The 22015-nt window shown below is 41.3% G+C and overlaps 3 protein-coding genes across 3 annotated transcripts; all 3 read left to right on the top strand. All coding sequences in view use genetic code 11, as the record gives it.

Moving 5' to 3' along the window:
• Nucleotides 1-267: 267 nt before the first annotated feature.
• Nucleotides 268-2378, top strand: EGR_10415 (hypothetical protein; the record flags this gene model as incomplete). Its single annotated transcript, XM_024499664.1, has 3 exons — nucleotides 268-518; nucleotides 1028-1134; nucleotides 2281-2378. The coding sequence occupies 3 exons, from the start codon at nucleotides 268-270 to the stop codon at nucleotides 2376-2378; spliced, it is 456 nt and encodes a 151-aa protein (XP_024345930.1).
• A 5550-nt stretch (nucleotides 2379-7928) lies between these two features.
• On the top strand, nucleotides 7929-8634 carry EGR_10414 (hypothetical protein; the record flags this gene model as incomplete). The annotated part of the gene is made up of 2 exons (XM_024499663.1): nucleotides 7929-7998; nucleotides 8396-8634. 2 exons carry the CDS (start codon nucleotides 7929-7931, stop codon nucleotides 8632-8634), a joined length of 309 nt encoding a protein of 102 aa, XP_024345929.1.
• An 8617-nt stretch (nucleotides 8635-17251) lies between these two features.
• On the top strand, nucleotides 17252-18550 carry EGR_10413 (Protein snail; the record flags this gene model as incomplete). The annotated part of the gene is made up of 2 exons (XM_024499662.1): nucleotides 17252-17319; nucleotides 17659-18550. 2 exons carry the CDS (start codon nucleotides 17252-17254, stop codon nucleotides 18548-18550), a joined length of 960 nt encoding a protein of 319 aa, XP_024345928.1.
• Nucleotides 18551-22015: the final 3465 nt, after the last annotated feature.

The following is a 22015-nucleotide window of genomic DNA, read 5'->3' as shown; positions in this document are numbered from 1 at the left end:
TTTAATTTGGCACAAATCATTTGGCCAAAATGTGCGCAATGGGTAAGGAGAAGGGAGGCTGGAAGTAACATTTGACGCATGCGCTAATCACACGATATTCGGTAGGTGGTATGCAAAGACAATGAGAGCATAGGCCCAGGTGGCAGGGGAAGAAGAGCAAGCGGCATCGAGTGCTAAGTAGAGGAGTGGCATGCGGGTGCGTGGAGGTGTGAGAAGTCATCTTTTAGAGGTAGTTCAAAGGCTTCTCACCGCTGCACATTTAATGCTATGCATCCTTCTGCAGATGGTGCATGTGGTGCTTTTCGGAATGATCTCACCTGTAAGGTGCATGCCGATTTGGATGATGGAGATAGTGTGGCCCCTATCACTAATGTGGCAGCCAGTGTAACAAGGACACAACTGCTATTAGCTCACAATGATGACTACAATGACCCTGTGTTAGGTACTGTGTCCCACACTGTCGATATCTGGATGTCGATGAACGACAGGGCAGCAGAGTGTAGAAATGGGTCCAACCAGTGAGCATGCGTTGTCGCATAGATTCAAGTGGATATTTTTAATAATACCTCTCCGCTCTGAGAGTGGTGGATACGACAACGCCGGTGCCACAGACGGCACCAACAGTCTTGGTGGTGGTTAGGTTATAGAATGGGATGCATGCATGCCGTAGTTGCCTTAAGTAGACGTATAACCTTCTGCAGCATTAGACGTAACTTGAGTGTTGAATAAATGAAAATGGGCAAGACTGCTACATAGTTTCTTCAATCCTTACTCTAAGCAGGATTCGGAGATGCCGTAATGACAAGTCCTCCTATGCTGAGTGTCAGACGCTGGGACAGACATGCGAATGAACCCAAAGTCGGTATCGGGAAATAGTTGCCCTTATAGGCCTCTCACTAAACTAGGTACAGCTCATTAACTATATGATTAATATTCCAAGTGCGTACTCAAACAAACGGCTTCGGACACCACGAATGACGTTCTATTTTCCGTCAGATTCGACATACTTATCCATTTTGATAATAAGGTCAAATGGCTCCACAAAGCCATCAGAAATTCATCGCATTAAATTCAATCTGAATAATCATGGGCATTTATGCCTCACCACTGAAGAGCAAATTGCAGCTCTGCCAAGTGTGTTCAAACAGTTCTACTGACCCACATCTGGATGTGAGTTTTCCTTGCCGTAATAGCTTAAACTAGTGCCGTATCTTATGCATCTCTCTGGAGTTGTGCTGGAAGGGCTTGTCAATTTTAAGAGATAATTAAAGAATATCTGCTACAGAAAATGACATTTATGTGCCAATGTACCACAAAAAGCCTGGTTCAACCCTCATTCACTAGATGATAGCAAAATAGGCAGGCTAAAAATTTGAGCGTTTATATGCTTAGGGTGAAGTTGAGCAAAATGAATTTGATTGAACTTCCAAAACAGAGAACCACTTCAAAGGGGGCTGACCTATTTGCCTATGTCGCAATCTCAAATGTTGTGTGAACAAATCGGTTCGTTCCATCAGATCCACTATTCTTCCATTGACCACTTTCGGTCAGTTATCTGATCTTGAGTGTGTTGACTTAGTCACAGCCAGTAAGCAGTCTGAGTAGGAGTCTTGGGCACTCTAAAGAAGGTATAAAGACCGAAACCGTCTAAGACATTACATGGGTTTACCAGTTTGGGTTTTTGAATGTGGAGAGCATGGCAGCATTCAGGTGGTTTTATTACCGGCACCTCAACAACTAAATTCTACAGCAGGACTAGTTAGTTCAGACTATGCAATTGTTCGTCGGAGAGCTGTCGATTCTGCAGCATGGATTACCATGTGCCTTAATGAGCCATGTTATTTGTTATGTTCCATGCAGCGGGAATGAATCAGAATGTTCTTAAAGGCAATAACGACTGTGAGAAGATCTTGAGCTGCATTTTCATGGTGTGAATTTCCACGACCTTGCAAAAGGCACTTATGACCGCGGCTGCGTTGCTACCATATGGTCTAGCATCAGCATTTACATTAACATGGCATTCTGGGACGTCAAATTATGGACCCTGTGGTGCTGGCAAATGCCATGATGATTTTCATTATCACCGACACCGATCTTACTAATGGTGCCCAAAGCCCCCCTTTACCTACGATATACTCCGCAAACACAGCTGACGTCATATACTTATTAAATTGGGCAGTAAATACCGAGAACGTCCTGTCACTGCTGGCTCAAATGCTGTTGCAGATGATATAAATGGATGGGAGTCGAGACGGATATTTGTCTGTTCTATTATTTTAGAGTCAACCAATGGTTACACGAATGCGGTTTATGTAACAACAAATCCTAAATATTTGTATACCAATTGTGACTGCTCTATCCGAGAATTCTTCAATTAACACTCCGTTATCTTTACTCAATTTAATTAGCCATCTTATATAAGATGATTTATTTCTCTTGCAAATGACTGCTTTTAAATGTATTTAATTATTTGCATATTTGATAAAACACGCCACACACACTTGTTTAAGACAACCAGCGTAAACGCCAAATCCACGTCTAGCGGTATTTAAGAGAATTTTTCCATCCAACTTATTACCATCGGAACCGCTCCGAATGGGGACACCCTAACCCGAACAAAAGCTGAGAAATTTATCCCCATAACTGTCGTGAGTGGGTCACACAGGTCACATCACGAGCCAAATCACTTTTTTGGTATAAGTAGCCGTGATGCTGCACAATGCTCATCTGGAAAGGCATTAGTAAACACCTTTTTATATATAATTCAAATTATATGACTGCTTAAACACAACAACTCGTTCAAGCTGGCATCAAGACTAACATTTTTATCCTACTCAAATGCAGCTCTTGATATCACCATGTGTGATGAAAACATTTTTTTAACACTTCCTTGACTTACTTGACTGATGATTCCGTGTGAGGTTACACCATTAAATGCGTTTCATCATGGATGTCGAGGCGTTACTATTTCGGAGTTGGTTGTAACTGTGGTATCTCCTGGTGAAACATGATTTGCAGCCCAATTGGCGAGGAATGCAAAATAATTAGGATAATTTACAACAAGCCATTTAATGCAGATTGCATATCACTGCGTAAAGGCATGACATAAGGCGTAGAATTTACTTTTACCCAATTGGGAATCACTACGTTTACGCATGACAGCTTTGCATTGCACCACATGATAGGGTTTTGGTATAAGAAATTCCACAAGGGATTAAAAACAGGTAGAAAAGAGTTAGTCCAACAGCTACGTGTCATATGCAGTGCTGAAATTTGGGTCTTAGTTACTCACCAGTCCATGTAACATAAGTGGTTTGAGGCAAGTCTGCGTCCTCCCTCAATTTGTGTATCATTCTTTTTTTGGTAAAAATAGTTGCATCTTTCTTTTCAAACTGACTTGCTAGTGTGACAATCTTATGTTAATTACAAGGCCTCATCTTTCCTTAATATCACGGCCTGGGGGTGATTTGTTTCGGGGAAAACAAAGTTAGAGGAGATTTTAAGGCAATACAAGAGTCAGAACTATGTCAGACGGAGAGACAGACAAAGTGATAGATGGAAATATAGACAAGAAGAAAGCCCAAATTTGTAGCAATGGTGAAATAACGTGAAACCAAAAACAATGTAGAGTGTGGTCATGGGTTCATTTACTTCTAAGTGGCTTATTTCCCACTGCTCTTAATGCTCAATATGAACTAAATGTTGTTGGAACGTTAAGGTGGGTCAAAATAGCATCTTCCAAAACCGAGCAAGCTGATCTTTTGTTCTGTTGTAACTTAGCCCGAACTGAAACAGGAGTCTGCGTACTGATGGAGTTGTTTACCGCAATCTCAAACTTTAAAACGTGAAAAGGTAAAATCGGACACTCGTTTGCAATTATACTTTATTCTATCAAGCTCAGATGCAACTTGTCCAATATTTTGTTATCACATCTTCAACCCGCCACAATAGGAACCAAAAAAAATATTTCACTTTAAAATTACCTAGTTAATAGATGATACTAGTACATACAATCGCTTTTATGAATCTCGAAGATTGGCTCTTAACCGCCAAATTCAACCTCCCTCTCTATCTCCATTGTCAAAGAAAACCGCTTATTCTCCGAGCCCTCCCACATGATTTATTTGTGACTGCAGTCGGAGCCGGCATCACCAATGCTGTGACACATAGGCTCAACTTGTCATCAATCGTGAAGGGCAAACTCTGGCCGGGGACTTCTTTCAGCGTTTCCAAAAAGCTGATGAGGCCAACGAATGGTATGCCAGGGACCTCCAACTTCTGGCCGAACGCGCTTTTCGTGGCTGTCCCCCAAACAAAATCGCCAATTGGGTAGCAGTTCAATTCAGACCGGTGTCTCGCCATACAGTATTTCTAGATTTATGCGCGTAGAAGAGAATAGTGACCGCATCCTTCTATGCCCTGTGCCTCCTTGAGGTGTCCACTGGAAATTTTATCTCCACAAATACATTCACTAGGCCTCGATTGCCTTTCCATTGACAAAATTTGACTTTCAGCCAAATCTGGCTTCCATTTGCGCTTGGGTTATTTTAAATATTTGTGAAATCTTTGCTTCGACTTTGGTTAACAGTTTCACAATCTGTCATAGATGTCTTCGCATTATTGGGTATCCAAATGAAGCTCATAAATTCGGTTCACTGGACAAAGTTAAATAAGTTATTTCGTGTTCAATGGTTGCAATGAAGCTGCCATAATTCCTTCCTTTCACTGCTTTAGCATGTAAAGTGACATAAAGAAGTATGGTTTTGTTGTTAGCCACAGCATATCCTGTTGTACGGATTGGCTTTTAGCCTCAAAACACTAACTTTAGGTATCATCCGCAGTAATGGTACATAAGTGCATAAATAAATAAATAACAAAGAATTTAGCCAGCAAAGAAAAGCAGATAATGAGACCCTATTAATAAACACTTGGGAAGAGAAAAGGAAATCTGGTTAAAGGAATGCGAATGAAGTTAATGGAATCCCATATTCCTGTAAAGCATTGTTAGTGAGCATTAACTAGGTTGTGTGAGGCCGTTATCTTCGCTGCAATCAGAGCATTCGAGGCTGCATCGAAGCAATGCATTTGCGCTCTCATCAAATGGGAACACAACCTCCTGTGCCGTTGCATGCAAGATCTAACGCCATATCAGGACCGGGTCTTTCCAGCCTCAGGAGGAGATGAGATCTGAAAAGCAAATGGGTCAGAGAACCAGTACAATTACGAACTCGCAATTGTTCCTACCTTTTGTGATCCTACCTGTAAATTACCAATGACAGAAGAAGCGATTGGTCGTAAGTCATAATTGATGATTTATTTACCACATCTGTCAACCATCACTCCTCCATGGTGTCGTTCATTACGCACCATCAAGTCATCATCGCCTACATCATTTAGAAGGAGATAAATTGAGTTAATATACAGAATAGCCTGTGCAGAATTACTTCTGTTCCACATGGGGATGCTGTGGGAAGGAGGCAGGTGAAGTGCATGGGGCACTTTTGACAAGGAATGTTGACTGTTTGCATGATTATTTGGAGATATCTTTAGGGTCACGAATGTCATTAGGATGAGTTGCTCTCTTCCACCAGTCAAAATTGTCATTTTCAAGCCGACGTTGTAATTGTCCAGCCACACGTGTATGTGAATGCTTAACTGTGTGTTTTCGCGTTTGCATGGACAACGAGCGATTTAATTCTACTGTCCTTAAAAAGGGAATGCTTCAGCTGGTACCAAAAGAATTCAATCTTGTTTTCGCAGGATTTACCCAGCCATGACAACTTGGTTCAGCCCCACATTGCGTGCCATGGTTTTACTCCCTGAACACCCAGTCACTATGTGGCACACTTTCGCTTCTGCCTTGCAGCCTCATTTTGAGCAGATGTAGGTGTATACGAAAAGGCAGTCTCTGACTTACTCAAAAGTCTCATTTTGGTCTAATAAGGAATTTGACAGTTTTAACATGCAAAACCAAAATTTAGGGGGAAGTCGATCACGTTGATACCTATCTTTTGCATTAAGCAAATGATGAATTAATGGCTCTCAGAATCTTTGCTATAGTCGTAACAGACAAAAGGAGAGTGAATGTACTACGTGCTAAAGTACAGAAGGGCTAGGAGATTACAATCCACTCCTGGAGGCCATATTGCAATGTAGAAATACAAGCTGCTGATGCTGAATTAACCACGTCAATGAGTGTGTAGTTGAACAAAATGTAAAGATGCCACACATTTAGCATAGCCAAATGCGCATTTTCCTCCATTCTCGCTAAGTGGGATAGACAAAACTACTGGACCCATAATGCAGAATAACAAATAGCATTTGCATAATTATGTAAAGAAACGAATCATTTGTACCATTTGTATATCTGTTTTAAAAGCTTGCCCAACTGCATGAGCTCCTCTGCTTAACAATATATTCTTAACACTATTTTTACGAATTCTTTGGATTTTCCACTCCTAATGCATGCTATTTTAATTCCAGTTAGCTATTTTAACTTCTGCATTGAAGTTGCAAATAGACTTGAGCTTATTTGGTCATGAGGAATTTGGGGGCATCGACTGAACAACGTAGCTTCTGTTCCATGAAGTCCGTTTCGGGAGACTAACGAGGAAAGATCATGGGACATCGCATTCCGTGGTGAGTGTTTGCTCTGCACAAGATGCTGTGACTATCGTATTACGATTTTCAGCATTACATTGTTGCTTCAGGTGTATCCTAAACGTGCCATGTATGTTCTTGTAGCAATGTCTCTGTCAAGCAGGATCTCATAACCTGTAACCCTAAATTGCTGTTTAGTTGTAGATTGAGCGGTAAACGCCTTGTCACTGTTAGTGCTTTTAATGGCTTAAATGATGCCTAATGGATGATGACTGTGCGGTCTCATGAGCAGAATTTTTCACCAATTAATACATTTATTAATGAGATGAACTTAGGCAGGCTGTTCCATTGTAATTGGTGTAAGAACTTGTGAATAATGATACCAACCTGCAAATGGCACCGTGATTTTATCCTGTGCATGTACAATCAGAAAGGCAGAAGATATTTTGCCTTTTACGCCTCGTAGTATAGTTTCGCTCCTTTTAGGTATTATGTTTCATTGTCCGGTAATTTGTTTGAATTTGGACTATAAACACGGAAATAAGTAAAAGTTGGCAGAAAATTATCGGCTGATTTGGATTAGAGTTTTCGAAATTTATACCCCTTCCACATGAAGACGCAGTATTTACAATTTGTTCTTTCTTGTTATTTTGAAAACCTCTTTCCTGTCTACGATGATTCTGCATGCCAACATTAGAGGGGTGCTATATAGTCCCTAGCATGAATGTATTGGCGAGAGTAGAAATGGGTCAGCTGTACTTCGTTTATAGAACTAAAGTACGCTTGGAGAGATGACGTGGTGGAATGGTGATGCAAGTGTTGGGCTATTTTCAAGGATGCATAACTAGGTGCAAATGATGCTTTCAAAGAGTCAAAAGAAATATATTGGAAGATTAAAATATAATTAAAAGTTATGAGTTTTGAGCAATTACTAGCGAAGTCTAGGGGATCAAAGACATTATATTTAGTTATAGAAGTTGAATTGACTCAAAGAAAGGAGAACAGTGACTTAATGCTTTATCCTTAAATCGTTCCTTTTATTGAAGTACTGGCTGAGCTACGATTCTTCATCTTTGACAAAATAATAGGGAGATTGCACAAGTTCTGTGAATGCGATGGGATCTGACTCTTTTTACAAAATGATAGAAAAGCATATAGGATTTCCTAGGAATTGATTCTTATGTTTTGCCAGGTCTGGTTTTATTTTTCACTCCGCGCGTTGCTTTACCTGGCTGATAAACGATTGTTTTCAAAGTGGTCGACTAGTTTTTTATGGCAGACAACACAGACCCAACCTGTGTGAATGTAAATGGTTTAAGTCTTGAATTATGGACCTTCCTACATCTCAACAGGATGTTCCCGACGTCAACGACTGTTCGCTTATTCTAATGCTTCATGGTGTGCAATGTGTCTTAAAAATCTTACCAATAAATTTTGATTAAATACTTACTCCCTCTTCTACACAGAAACGAATCTGTCCCCCTGTGGTCTGGATGAGAATCACTGACAACTTTTAATTTGGCACAAATCATTTGGCCAAAATGTGCGCAATGGGTAAGGAGAAGGGAGGCTGGAAGTAACATTTGACGCATGCGCTAATCACACGATATTCGGTAGGTGGTATGCAAAGACAATGAGAGCATAGGCCCAGGTGGCAGGGGAAGAAGAGCAAGCGGCATCGAGTGCTAAGTAGAGGAGTGGCATGCGGGTGCGTGGAGGTGTGAGAAGTCATCTTTTAGAGGTAGTTCAAAGGCTTCTCACCGCTGCACATTTAATGCTATGCATCCTTCTGCAGATGGTGCATGTGGTGCTTTTCGGAATGATCTCACCTGTAAGGTGCATGCCGATTTGGATGATGGAGATAGTGTGGCCCCTATCACTAATGTGGCAGCCAGTGTAACAAGGACACAACTGCTATTAGCTCACAATGATGACTACAATGACCCTGTGTTAGGTACTGTGTCCCACACTGTCGATATCTGGATGTCGATGAACGACAGGGCAGCAGAGTGTAGAAATGGGTCCAACCAGTGAGCATGCGTTGTCGCATAGATTCAAGTGGATATTTTTAATAATACCTCTCCGCTCTGAGAGTGGTGGATACGACAACGCCGGTGCCACAGACGGCACCAACAGTCTTGGTGGTGGTTAGGTTATAGAATGGGATGCATGCATGCCGTAGTTGCCTTAAGTAGACGTATAACCTTCTGCAGCATTAGACGTAACTTGAGTGTTGAATAAATGAAAATGGGCAAGACTGCTACATAGTTTCTTCAATCCTTACTCTAAGCAGGATTCGGAGATGCCGTAATGACAAGTCCTCCTATGCTGAGTGTCAGACGCTGGGACAGACATGCGAATGAACCCAAAGTCGGTATCGGGAAATAGTTGCCCTTATAGGCCTCTCACTAAACTAGGTACAGCTCATTAACTATATGATTAATATTCCAAGTGCGTACTCAAACAAACGGCTTCGGACACCACGAATGACGTTCTATTTTCCGTCAGATTCGACATACTTATCCATTTTGATAATAAGGTCAAATGGCTCCACAAAGCCATCAGAAATTCATCGCATTAAATTCAATCTGAATAATCATGGGCATTTATGCCTCACCACTGAAGAGCAAATTGCAGCTCTGCCAAGTGTGTTCAAACAGTTCTACTGACCCACATCTGGATGTGAGTTTTCCTTGCCGTAATAGCTTAAACTAGTGCCGTATCTTATGCATCTCTCTGGAGTTGTGCTGGAAGGGCTTGTCAATTTTAAGAGATAATTAAAGAATATCTGCTACAGAAAATGACATTTATGTGCCAATGTACCACAAAAAGCCTGGTTCAACCCTCATTCACTAGATGATAGCAAAATAGGCAGGCTAAAAATTTGAGCGTTTATATGCTTAGGGTGAAGTTGAGCAAAATGAATTTGATTGAACTTCCAAAACAGAGAACCACTTCAAAGGGGGCTGACCTATTTGCCTATGTCGCAATCTCAAATGTTGTGTGAACAAATCGGTTCGTTCCATCAGATCCACTATTCTTCCATTGACCACTTTCGGTCAGTTATCTGATCTTGAGTGTGTTGACTTAGTCACAGCCAGTAAGCAGTCTGAGTAGGAGTCTTGGGCACTCTAAAGAAGGTATAAAGACCGAAACCGTCTAAGACATTACATGGGTTTACCAGTTTGGGTTTTTGAATGTGGAGAGCATGGCAGCATTCAGGTGGTTTTATTACCGGCACCTCAACAACTAAATTCTACAGCAGGACTAGTTAGTTCAGACTATGCAATTGTTCGTCGGAGAGCTGTCGATTCTGCAGCATGGATTACCATGTGCCTTAATGAGCCATGTTATTTGTTATGTTCCATGCAGCGGGAATGAATCAGAATGTTCTTAAAGGCAATAACGACTGTGAGAAGATCTTGAGCTGCATTTTCATGGTGTGAATTTCCACGACCTTGCAAAAGGCACTTATGACCGCGGCTGCGTTGCTACCATATGGTCTAGCATCAGCATTTACATTAACATGGCATTCTGGGACGTCAAATTATGGACCCTGTGGTGCTGGCAAATGCCATGATGATTTTCATTATCACCGACACCGATCTTACTAATGGTGCCCAAAGCCCCCCTTTACCTACGATATACTCCGCAAACACAGCTGACGTCATATACTTATTAAATTGGGCAGTAAATACCGAGAACGTCCTGTCACTGCTGGCTCAAATGCTGTTGCAGATGATATAAATGGATGGGAGTCGAGACGGATATTTGTCTGTTCTATTATTTTAGAGTCAACCAATGGTTACACGAATGCGGTTTATGTAACAACAAATCCTAAATATTTGTATACCAATTGTGACTGCTCTATCCGAGAATTCTTCAATTAACACTCCGTTATCTTTACTCAATTTAATTAGCCATCTTATATAAGATGATTTATTTCTCTTGCAAATGACTGCTTTTAAATGTATTTAATTATTTGCATATTTGATAAAACACGCCACACACACTTGTTTAAGACAACCAGCGTAAACGCCAAATCCACGTCTAGCGGTATTTAAGAGAATTTTTCCATCCAACTTATTACCATCGGAACCGCTCCGAATGGGGACACCCTAACCCGAACAAAAGCTGAGAAATTTATCCCCATAACTGTCGTGAGTGGGTCACACAGGTCACATCACGAGCCAAATCACTTTTTTGGTATAAGTAGCCGTGATGCTGCACAATGCTCATCTGGAAAGGCATTAGTAAACACCTTTTTATATATAATTCAAATTATATGACTGCTTAAACACAACAACTCGTTCAAGCTGGCATCAAGACTAACATTTTTATCCTACTCAAATGCAGCTCTTGATATCACCATGTGTGATGAAAACATTTTTTTAACACTTCCTTGACTTACTTGACTGATGATTCCGTGTGAGGTTACACCATTAAATGCGTTTCATCATGGATGTCGAGGCGTTACTATTTCGGAGTTGGTTGTAACTGTGGTATCTCCTGGTGAAACATGATTTGCAGCCCAATTGGCGAGGAATGCAAAATAATTAGGATAATTTACAACAAGCCATTTAATGCAGATTGCATATCACTGCGTAAAGGCATGACATAAGGCGTAGAATTTACTTTTACCCAATTGGGAATCACTACGTTTACGCATGACAGCTTTGCATTGCACCACATGATAGGGTTTTGGTATAAGAAATTCCACAAGGGATTAAAAACAGGTAGAAAAGAGTTAGTCCAACAGCTACGTGTCATATGCAGTGCTGAAATTTGGGTCTTAGTTACTCACCAGTCCATGTAACATAAGTGGTTTGAGGCAAGTCTGCGTCCTCCCTCAATTTGTGTATCATTCTTTTTTTGGTAAAAATAGTTGCATCTTTCTTTTCAAACTGACTTGCTAGTGTGACAATCTTATGTTAATTACAAGGCCTCATCTTTCCTTAATATCACGGCCTGGGGGTGATTTGTTTCGGGGAAAACAAAGTTAGAGGAGATTTTAAGGCAATACAAGAGTCAGAACTATGTCAGACGGAGAGACAGACAAAGTGATAGATGGAAATATAGACAAGAAGAAAGCCCAAATTTGTAGCAATGGTGAAATAACGTGAAACCAAAAACAATGTAGAGTGTGGTCATGGGTTCATTTACTTCTAAGTGGCTTATTTCCCACTGCTCTTAATGCTCAATATGAACTAAATGTTGTTGGAACGTTAAGGTGGGTCAAAATAGCATCTTCCAAAACCGAGCAAGCTGATCTTTTGTTCTGTTGTAACTTAGCCCGAACTGAAACAGGAGTCTGCGTACTGATGGAGTTGTTTACCGCAATCTCAAACTTTAAAACGTGAAAAGGTAAAATCGGACACTCGTTTGCAATTATACTTTATTCTATCAAGCTCAGATGCAACTTGTCCAATATTTTGTTATCACATCTTCAACCCGCCACAATAGGAACCAAAAAAAATATTTCACTTTAAAATTACCTAGTTAATAGATGATACTAGTACATACAATCGCTTTTATGAATCTCGAAGATTGGCTCTTAACCGCCAAATTCAACCTCCCTCTCTATCTCCATTGTCAAAGAAAACCGCTTATTCTCCGAGCCCTCCCACATGATTTATTTGTGACTGCAGTCGGAGCCGGCATCACCAATGCTGTGACACATAGGCTCAACTTGTCATCAATCGTGAAGGGCAAACTCTGGCCGGGGACTTCTTTCAGCGTTTCCAAAAAGCTGATGAGGCCAACGAATGGTATGCCAGGGACCTCCAACTTCTGGCCGAACGCGCTTTTCGTGGCTGTCCCCCAAACAAAATCGCCAATTGGGTAGCAGTTCAATTCAGACCGGTGTCTCGCCATACAGTATTTCTAGATTTATGCGCGTAGAAGAGAATAGTGACCGCATCCTTCTATGCCCTGTGCCTCCTTGAGGTGTCCACTGGAAATTTTATCTCCACAAATACATTCACTAGGCCTCGATTGCCTTTCCATTGACAAAATTTGACTTTCAGCCAAATCTGGCTTCCATTTGCGCTTGGGTTATTTTAAATATTTGTGAAATCTTTGCTTCGACTTTGGTTAACAGTTTCACAATCTGTCATAGATGTCTTCGCATTATTGGGTATCCAAATGAAGCTCATAAATTCGGTTCACTGGACAAAGTTAAATAAGTTATTTCGTGTTCAATGGTTGCAATGAAGCTGCCATAATTCCTTCCTTTCACTGCTTTAGCATGTAAAGTGACATAAAGAAGTATGGTTTTGTTGTTAGCCACAGCATATCCTGTTGTACGGATTGGCTTTTAGCCTCAAAACACTAACTTTAGGTATCATCCGCAGTAATGGTACATAAGTGCATAAATAAATAAATAACAAAGAATTTAGCCAGCAAAGAAAAGCAGATAATGAGACCCTATTAATAAACACTTGGGAAGAGAAAAGGAAATCTGGTTAAAGGAATGCGAATGAAGTTAATGGAATCCCATATTCCTGTAAAGCATTGTTAGTGAGCATTAACTAGGTTGTGTGAGGCCGTTATCTTCGCTGCAATCAGAGCATTCGAGGCTGCATCGAAGCAATGCATTTGCGCTCTCATCAAATGGGAACACAACCTCCTGTGCCGTTGCATGCAAGATCTAACGCCATATCAGGACCGGGTCTTTCCAGCCTCAGGAGGAGATGAGATCTGAAAAGCAAATGGGTCAGAGAACCAGTACAATTACGAACTCGCAATTGTTCCTACCTTTTGTGATCCTACCTGTAAATTACCAATGACAGAAGAAGCGATTGGTCGTAAGTCATAATTGATGATTTATTTACCACATCTGTCAACCATCACTCCTCCATGGTGTCGTTCATTACGCACCATCAAGTCATCATCGCCTACATCATTTAGAAGGAGATAAATTGAGTTAATATACAGAATAGCCTGTGCAGAATTACTTCTGTTCCACATGGGGATGCTGTGGGAAGGAGGCAGGTGAAGTGCATGGGGCACTTTTGACAAGGAATGTTGACTGTTTGCATGATTATTTGGAGATATCTTTAGGGTCACGAATGTCATTAGGATGAGTTGCTCTCTTCCACCAGTCAAAATTGTCATTTTCAAGCCGACGTTGTAATTGTCCAGCCACACGTGTATGTGAATGCTTAACTGTGTGTTTTCGCGTTTGCATGGACAACGAGCGATTTAATTCTACTGTCCTTAAAAAGGGAATGCTTCAGCTGGTACCAAAAGAATTCAATCTTGTTTTCGCAGGATTTACCCAGCCATGACAACTTGGTTCAGCCCCACATTGCGTGCCATGGTTTTACTCCCTGAACACCCAGTCACTATGTGGCACACTTTCGCTTCTGCCTTGCAGCCTCATTTTGAGCAGATGTAGGTGTATACGAAAAGGCAGTCTCTGACTTACTCAAAAGTCTCATTTTGGTCTAATAAGGAATTTGACAGTTTTAACATGCAAAACCAAAATTTAGGGGGAAGTCGATCACGTTGATACCTATCTTTTGCATTAAGCAAATGATGAATTAATGGCTCTCAGAATCTTTGCTATAGTCGTAACAGACAAAAGGAGAGTGAATGTACTACGTGCTAAAGTACAGAAGGGCTAGGAGATTACAATCCACTCCTGGAGGCCATATTGCAATGTAGAAATACAAGCTGCTGATGCTGAATTAACCACGTCAATGAGTGTGTAGTTGAACAAAATGTAAAGATGCCACACATTTAGCATAGCCAAATGCGCATTTTCCTCCATTCTCGCTAAGTGGGATAGACAAAACTACTGGACCCATAATGCAGAATAACAAATAGCATTTGCATAATTATGTAAAGAAACGAATCATTTGTACCATTTGTATATCTGTTTTAAAAGCTTGCCCAACTGCATGAGCTCCTCTGCTTAACAATATATTCTTAACACTATTTTTACGAATTCTTTGGATTTTCCACTCCTAATGCAGATTGTTTCTGATTAAACGGTGTCTTAATTCGACGGATGCAATCTGCTCATTTGCGTTCATGATGAGTAGAGTGAGGTGTTGCATTATTTGTGTGCATGCTTGAGCCTCCTTAACCATTAACTTGGGAGTGCATACTCTCTCATTTCAAAAAGGCAGTAGGTGAATTAACGAAGTTTCACAACTCCGATACGCTGACACCTGAGGTAATGCTTTTAAAGAAGCAAAGATGTGAAGTTAACTTTTAGTTTGAAGTGAAGTGGAAGAAAGGCGCGAAAATCGTCTTAGTCGAATTGCTGAAGAGTCGTGAGTGCAAAAGTAGGTACGATCACTTATAATCTATTACAAAATTCTTAGACCCGAAAGACCATAAAAAAAAGACACTGAAAACCTTAAATTTTGAACGGAACTTCTAGAATCCCTTGGAGCGTTTAGTTGGCAAGCAATGAACACAAATGTGCTGCTATTTGAGTTACTTGACCACATAGCTGTGCATTTTAAAATTAATTTTTTCAAAACAAGCTGCCATCTTCTGGGCACATTGTTTACGGCCAAATATCGTTACTGTGAGTAAGAAGACGTCCAACATCCCAGTTTAAGGTGACTGTGCAGCAGACTGAATGCTTTGGCACGAGATGCAAATGCCCAAAACACAAGGCCTGCTTCAGTATGGAGCGAAATAAAACCCTCAATATCACCTCTTTGGATGAGGTATGAAATTAGACTAAGGCGAAACAACCATTGGGTTCATTAGCTGTGAGGGTTGTTTCTAACTCGGCGCCATCAAACACCATCCCTGTAGTGCCTTGTGTCACTGTCCGCAAGATCGTGGCTACCACGGGATTGACAATAGTGATGACTCAAACTGTCCTGACGCCTGTCTGCGGGTTCTGCATTCCGCTAACTGCCATTTCCAACTTCCGGCAGTAATCCGCTTCTTAATTAGCCTCTGCCGCTTTCCTGTCTGCCACCGCTTATAATCCCAAATAACAGGCAAAATACTTTGTTGAATAAGCATGTGCCATTGAGCAAGAATTATTCAAGAAGCCTTGCCACTTTTTACGCTTGTTCTGCTACGCCATTAAGCGGAACGATAATACTGCCTGCATCTTGCTATGTGCAGTAGAAGATGAGTTGTGAATTTATCACATTGATAGAGGAGAAGATGACCTCCATCTTGTGATGGAATACGACTTGATATGAGCCACTACTAAAACTCTGAATAGAGGATATAGTTAGAAATAGTGTCTGGCTTACCAATGCAGGTAAAGTAAGATACTTGCAAGTACGGTGCCAAAGTCAAAATAATGATAACCGAAGAGAGCCAGCACAGAGTTGGCAATGCCACCTCTGAATTTGCTGGTTGTGTTTGTTGCAATAGTGGACACTTGTTGCTTCTGCTTACACGTACACCTCTATCGACAAAGTATGTGAGGTTGGGAAATGTGCAACCCCACTTTCATCACCTAGACTAGTTGAAATCGCAGAGGAAATGCATGCGTGTGGAGGCGTCGATTAGCTAGCAGACGATTATCAGCACGGCGAGGAACATGAAGGCTTTCGCTAGTGCACAGTTGTGGACGTGCAACAGACTCTCTGAGAATTCAGTCAGCACTGGGTATGCAGACGCAGGGGTTTATGCTACACTGCCAATGCCAAAAATAAAATAAGCGAAATGAAGTTGCACACTACACATTCGCCTGTTCCACCAACTCCAAGGCCGGATTGAGCCTGATTCGAGCAGTGGGTGTAACAGCAACTACGATGACATCAGTTGAAGTGTAGATATTATTTACTGCAATATGCATCCCATGTAATCTGTTTTGATCTAACTGGGGCACCTTAATTATAGGTCTCAAATCGCCTTATCCACCTCTCTCTTCCTCTTCCTCCTTCGCCCTAACTTTCATCTCCTCTCCAGTCGTTGAGGTGCCTGACTTCAGCAACCGTGTCTGCTATTACCATCACCACCAACTGTAGAAGCAGCCAATGTCTGCGAAGGAGGATCAATCAGTTCCCGCTAAAGTTAGTGGTGATGGCAATATCATCAAGGAAGAGCAGGGGATTTTGAGGCCAAAGGCCTGATTAGCTGCACCCGAAAAATCATCGTTGGCTCAAGAACACATTCCAGACGCATATTATGCTGCAAGTATCAAGCATGGGTGCCCATAGCCAAGCGAGATAGTGCGTCCTTTGCAAATGATTAGTTGATCTTCTACAAATACAAGATAGGCACTACAGAAAAAGGTCCCCTCTATTGGAATTGAATTTAAAGCGATACCATTTCCTTACATTTGACATCTCTAGCTTGCGCTAAATAAACAATCATCTTATTCTTCTATTCCGCTTAATTTGGAGACGGACATTCGAGCATGGCGTTTGGGTAAAAAGGTTATAAGAGAAGGCGCAAGGTAGCAAATTTATAATATTTTGTAGTAGCCTTGATATAAAGACATAAAAGAGAGCCAAACGGAGAAGGGGAAACTGATGACATCAAGTAAACTTCGAATGTCTGATCAGAAACATCAGTCGAGATGAAAAGCACAATCAATGAACACCATGAAGGAATGTGGCAGGATGTGATCATTTAATCGTAGCGCCTCTCGGTCCCAAACATTGTTTGTTCTAACCATCAACCAATAAGTCGCAGGAGGTTAAACCAATGAAATTCAAGTATGGTGCATAAAAAGGCAGAAATTGATCAAAGACTCGTCATCGGGTTGCGTTTCAAACATGAGAAACGGTGAGATTCACTTATGCTTGTACTTTGACAGCATTTGAACTACTCTTGTGCTGATCAGGAGCAGATTTGTCTAATTCTTTCCACTATCATGAGTTAGATATTTTTTGCATCAATATTGAAATTTGCTCCTTTTCATTTAGACTTTTCCATTGAAGGCTTACTAAAGCCCTCGCCCACAGAACAAGTACTACCAGAGCCATCTCTTCCAGATGCTAAGCACGAAGCCACATGCAATGCTGAAACCAAACACATCAGCTCATCCGATATGACTTCGATATTCTCATTATCATCCACTGCCACTGTCGGCAATTCTTCCTACTTCTCCTCCACTTCTTCTAGTAATCATTCCAAAGCATCAATGGGATCACAACTCATGCTCGGATACAATGAACAGATTCCAGCGATGAATTCGTCCACGCTCTTTCCCTCCCAACCGTTGATCTCATCATGCGTGTCCTCTACCAACCAAATCGTAGCACTTCCACAGCTTTGTAGTCAACCCATCAACTCGGGTACTATGATGCCCCTCCTGGTCCATGGGCACACTACGCCACTGCAATCCCGTGAATTCGGTCTAGAAGCCTCTAATTTCCAGTTTTGGTGTCACTACATGCTTTTATCAAAGCTGTTTGACTTGCTAAGCATAGCCACACACACAAGTACTGTCAGGCCTACCGATAATGCTCCCACCTTTCCTATTGTCAGAGAGGCAAGAATCAAGAATGAGGACGACATGAGTGACAACCGCATCTGTTATACTACAGTTCCGATTAGGGCAAATGATGAAGGAGTGGACAGGGAAGAGCGACCGATATGGAAATGCCGAGAGTGTGGAAAGGCATGCAACAGCTCCGCTTCTCTGCGAATGCATGAGCAAAGTCACTCACGCCAGTGGAAGTGCCGCTTCTGTGGTAAGGCGTTCTCGCGCAAATGGCTACTTGAGGGTCACGAGCGCACGCACACAGGCGAAAAGCCCTTCATCTGTCCCGTCTGTCAACGTAGCTTTGCCGATCGGTCAAATATGCGGACGCACATGCAGACACACATGGCGGTGAAGCACTGTTGCTGTCCTCACTGCCCCCGATCATTCATCCGTCGCGATCTACTCATCCGACACTTGAAGAAGTGTCCAGTTTCCACTCTTGCTGCAACCACCGTTACCAATGATGCTCCCACTACCGGCATCGTCAACACAGCATGTGATTTTGACTCCATCAACTCAACTTCTTGAAATAAAGAGGTGGAGTTACATTGTACCAACTTTGCCTATGGACAACATCCACAAGTCTGTGCAACATTTTAATAGTATCCTTGTCATACGTGTCTACTTTGTGGTGAGTTGGCAAGCCAAAATATATGGACATTTTGCACAAGTTGTCTTTTTACTTTTTGAACAAATAATGGCTAACGATAAATTGGGCATCCACGAAATATGCCACACAATGTAACAGTGTCCAACCAGTAGCAAATTATATTTGTTTATTGCCGTTCCTGTTCTAACTTGGAGTCAGAAAATGTGGGGCATGCTGAAGCCGTTTGAAATGGTACGGGAATAAAAATTATAACTATGATGTTGGATGGAGCAGAGGATTTACATGCTGTTGCCATTCACTTACTGCATTGACTTTAACATAAGGGAGAAGATGGTGCTTGTAACAACTGAGCAATTCACCTGAGATCCATCACAATTTACATCTAGAGGGCAGTGCCTTCAGTGAAATTACAACTGATTAATTGGGTGAATATGCCTTTGTACTTTTCATTATCAACCTCTCAAATACCGTGCACAAGTCATCGTTCAACCGGTAGACCGCATAATATCCATTTTTCAGGTTTGACAACGCACTGTTTTTGCATCTAACCATTAATTATGAATCCTTGACAGCATAGGTGGCTAGGGGTTACCTTTACATCAAACTAATTAACATTTATGCAACTCGCATTTTATTTTGCAGAAAAGGGCTTGGATTTACTAGGAGACAAATGAGGAAGGTCGTCTTTGCAATTATGAACTGCATTTAGACTCTGTCCAGCACTCGCATTAAACAATTCAAATAGATTGCATGTTTTACTAGATCACCAACTCATTAAAAAGTGGCGTTTTTGTTGAGATGGCATGGGAATGGGATGCTGCTTTGATGAATATCCGCTCCAATAGATACACTCAATTTTCGTGCGTAACACAATCGTAGTTGTCTTTGGTGCTTTTCAAGAGGACTGAACATAGCACCTGACCCATACATGTCGCATCACTAGTTTCGCTACCTGTCAAATAGATGTAAGATGTAAGAAAACGATGTGCAGTTACCCAAACGTGAGCACAATGGATAGTAGCTTACACGCTGAGAGTTTACCAGGTCAGATAGGGATGCAAACAATACGTCTTTTGCAGTCGCCGAAAATATTGCGATTGTACAATCCAACCCAGCGAGCACATATATAAGCGAGCATAATAATTTATAAAGAGATATCACCTTTGATATGTATTATTCATCCAAACTGGTCTGCTTAAAACAATTCATTTTTTAAAATGTGTTTAATCCCAAAGGCGCTTAAGTATAGGCATGCCATATATATGGACAAATAAATTAAAACCACTTTACAACAATGGAAGATGCCGAGAACAGGGTCGGGTCATGACGATTTATGCATGAACGACAGCAGATTACCCTGCATTGGCATGGACTTGCAGATCACCACTGGCCATTATTTCAATGCCATGTAGTGCATCATCCAAGATAACATCACAGGAGTATCACTCTAAGGTCCACAGCTCAGACGCGATGCCTCTCAGAATAGACAATTAAAATACGTGATCGTGTTTGAGGTATAAAGATGAGCAGATGACATTGATATCTGCGGCCCGCACCACCTACTCGACGTGTGCATGCTTAGCTTTCAAAAACTTCAAACATCGGCATTTGTATTGGTATTTTATCCATCCCTCAAATTGATTTCAGCCTAGTGTCCCTAAGGTCAACCACACTTGGACATGATATTATGATATCCAATAGCTCTCTTGATATCTCTGGCCTTCTGGCTGGAAAAGGCAATGACATTTCAAGCTAATGATCGCCTCATAAGCCAGTTCAAGTGTAATTTTGCTATTCTTTTTGTTGACTGCTGTTGAGTTTATTTTGGTGCAGCTGTGTGTGTTAAGTTCCCACATGTGCTTCCTTTAGTCCAATAGTAACGCACCAATTAAACTGGGATGAATTCATGCTGTACTAGCACATTTGGAATAAACCGTTGGTGAAGCAATGGCGTTCGTTATGACTTAATCCACTGAAATAAGAACATCATTTACATTTGAGCCACTTCATACCTGAAACAATAGATTTCGCCGAAGGCCTATCAATGACACCAATACAGCTTTTTTCTTACTTATCTTCCATGCATGGTGGTACATGTGGATTGAAAGCATGGCTTTTTCCTGCCTCAAGTTAAACTGCTTGCTTAATCCTTCTTCCACATCTATCGCTAAGCACAACTTGGAAGTTAGCCTGCCCAGCCTGCCTTCACTAATGCTCCTACATTAGGACAGGCCGCATATCAGTAGATGTCAAATTGTATCGTACCTCCTACCAACTACAATTTTCATAAACAAACTCTCATAAACGAATTCCCTTCACCATGTGTAACCCACTACTCCCACACAATCGTTCCGAATTCTCAGCAGTGACAAAGGTTATCCTGAACAAACCGTTGATGCACGCGACCGTCTCATTCTCCGCCAAGGTCGACATGCATAAAGTCAAGTCCTGACTTCACACGTGCTTTAACCATTAGAGCCTCTCCCCACCAAGGTGCTGACTGAATAGCGTCCCAACTGTTGTCTCCTTAGAATCGCCCGTCCTGAGTCCCAGATGTTTGGGCATTTGATTCCTTCGTGTCCATTTACGGACATCAGCTCATCCTTTGGCATCGTCAATTTACTACACAGTAGTATACTTGATCAATTTATGCGACATTCTGAATCTAGTGCTACCTTTCTGCATCTCAGCAATATCATAGTCTTATATTTAATCACAGTACATCTGTGAAAAATTATCATCTCATTTTAGAAGCGCCTGTTTACATTGAATTATTAATAAAGGACAAGTGTTAAGAAAGTGGAAGGAATCGGTTATGAATGTTTAGCAAACAGTACTTATATACTTTCATATGCAAAGTAGATCTACATGGATGAAATGATCTCTTTTCCGCACTGATGGGAACTAAAGGTGACAAGTCAAGCCTCACCAAATTAATTATAATCATGCGTAGATGAAAAAAGAAAAATTACGTTTCCTACGAAATTAGGGTGTGGTTGAACTGATGGTGATTTAATGAGATGACAAGAAAGTTTATTGTGCACAAGTTTTATCCAGGTCAGAGAAGCGAGAGGGAAGGAACGTATGGGAGATAACCCTTAAAATGGCAACAAGCTCAGTTTTATCGTCTGTCAAAGCCATGGTAGAATGCACAAATTCATTTTTGCAATTAGAGTACATGATGTGGCGATTGAGATGAGGAGAATGGGAAGAAGAAGATGGAATTTTGGAGTCACCGCATTGCTATAGACGAGCGCACATATAGTGAAGTTTGAGGCAACTGCATCAAAGAGCATTTAAGTCTTGCCCCACATTTTGTTCTCAGACAGTTATTAAGCTGGAAAGAAAAAGCAGCTGTCATCTACTGTGTTTGGATTAGCACC

This window comes from Echinococcus granulosus (assembly GCF_000524195.1).
Source record: "Echinococcus granulosus chromosome Unknown EG_S00217, whole genome shotgun sequence".
Classification (NCBI taxonomy): Eukaryota; Metazoa; Platyhelminthes; class Cestoda; order Cyclophyllidea; family Taeniidae; genus Echinococcus; species Echinococcus granulosus.
Note: the sequence above shows the minus strand (reverse complement) of the source record. Positions and strands in the feature narration are given on the sequence as shown.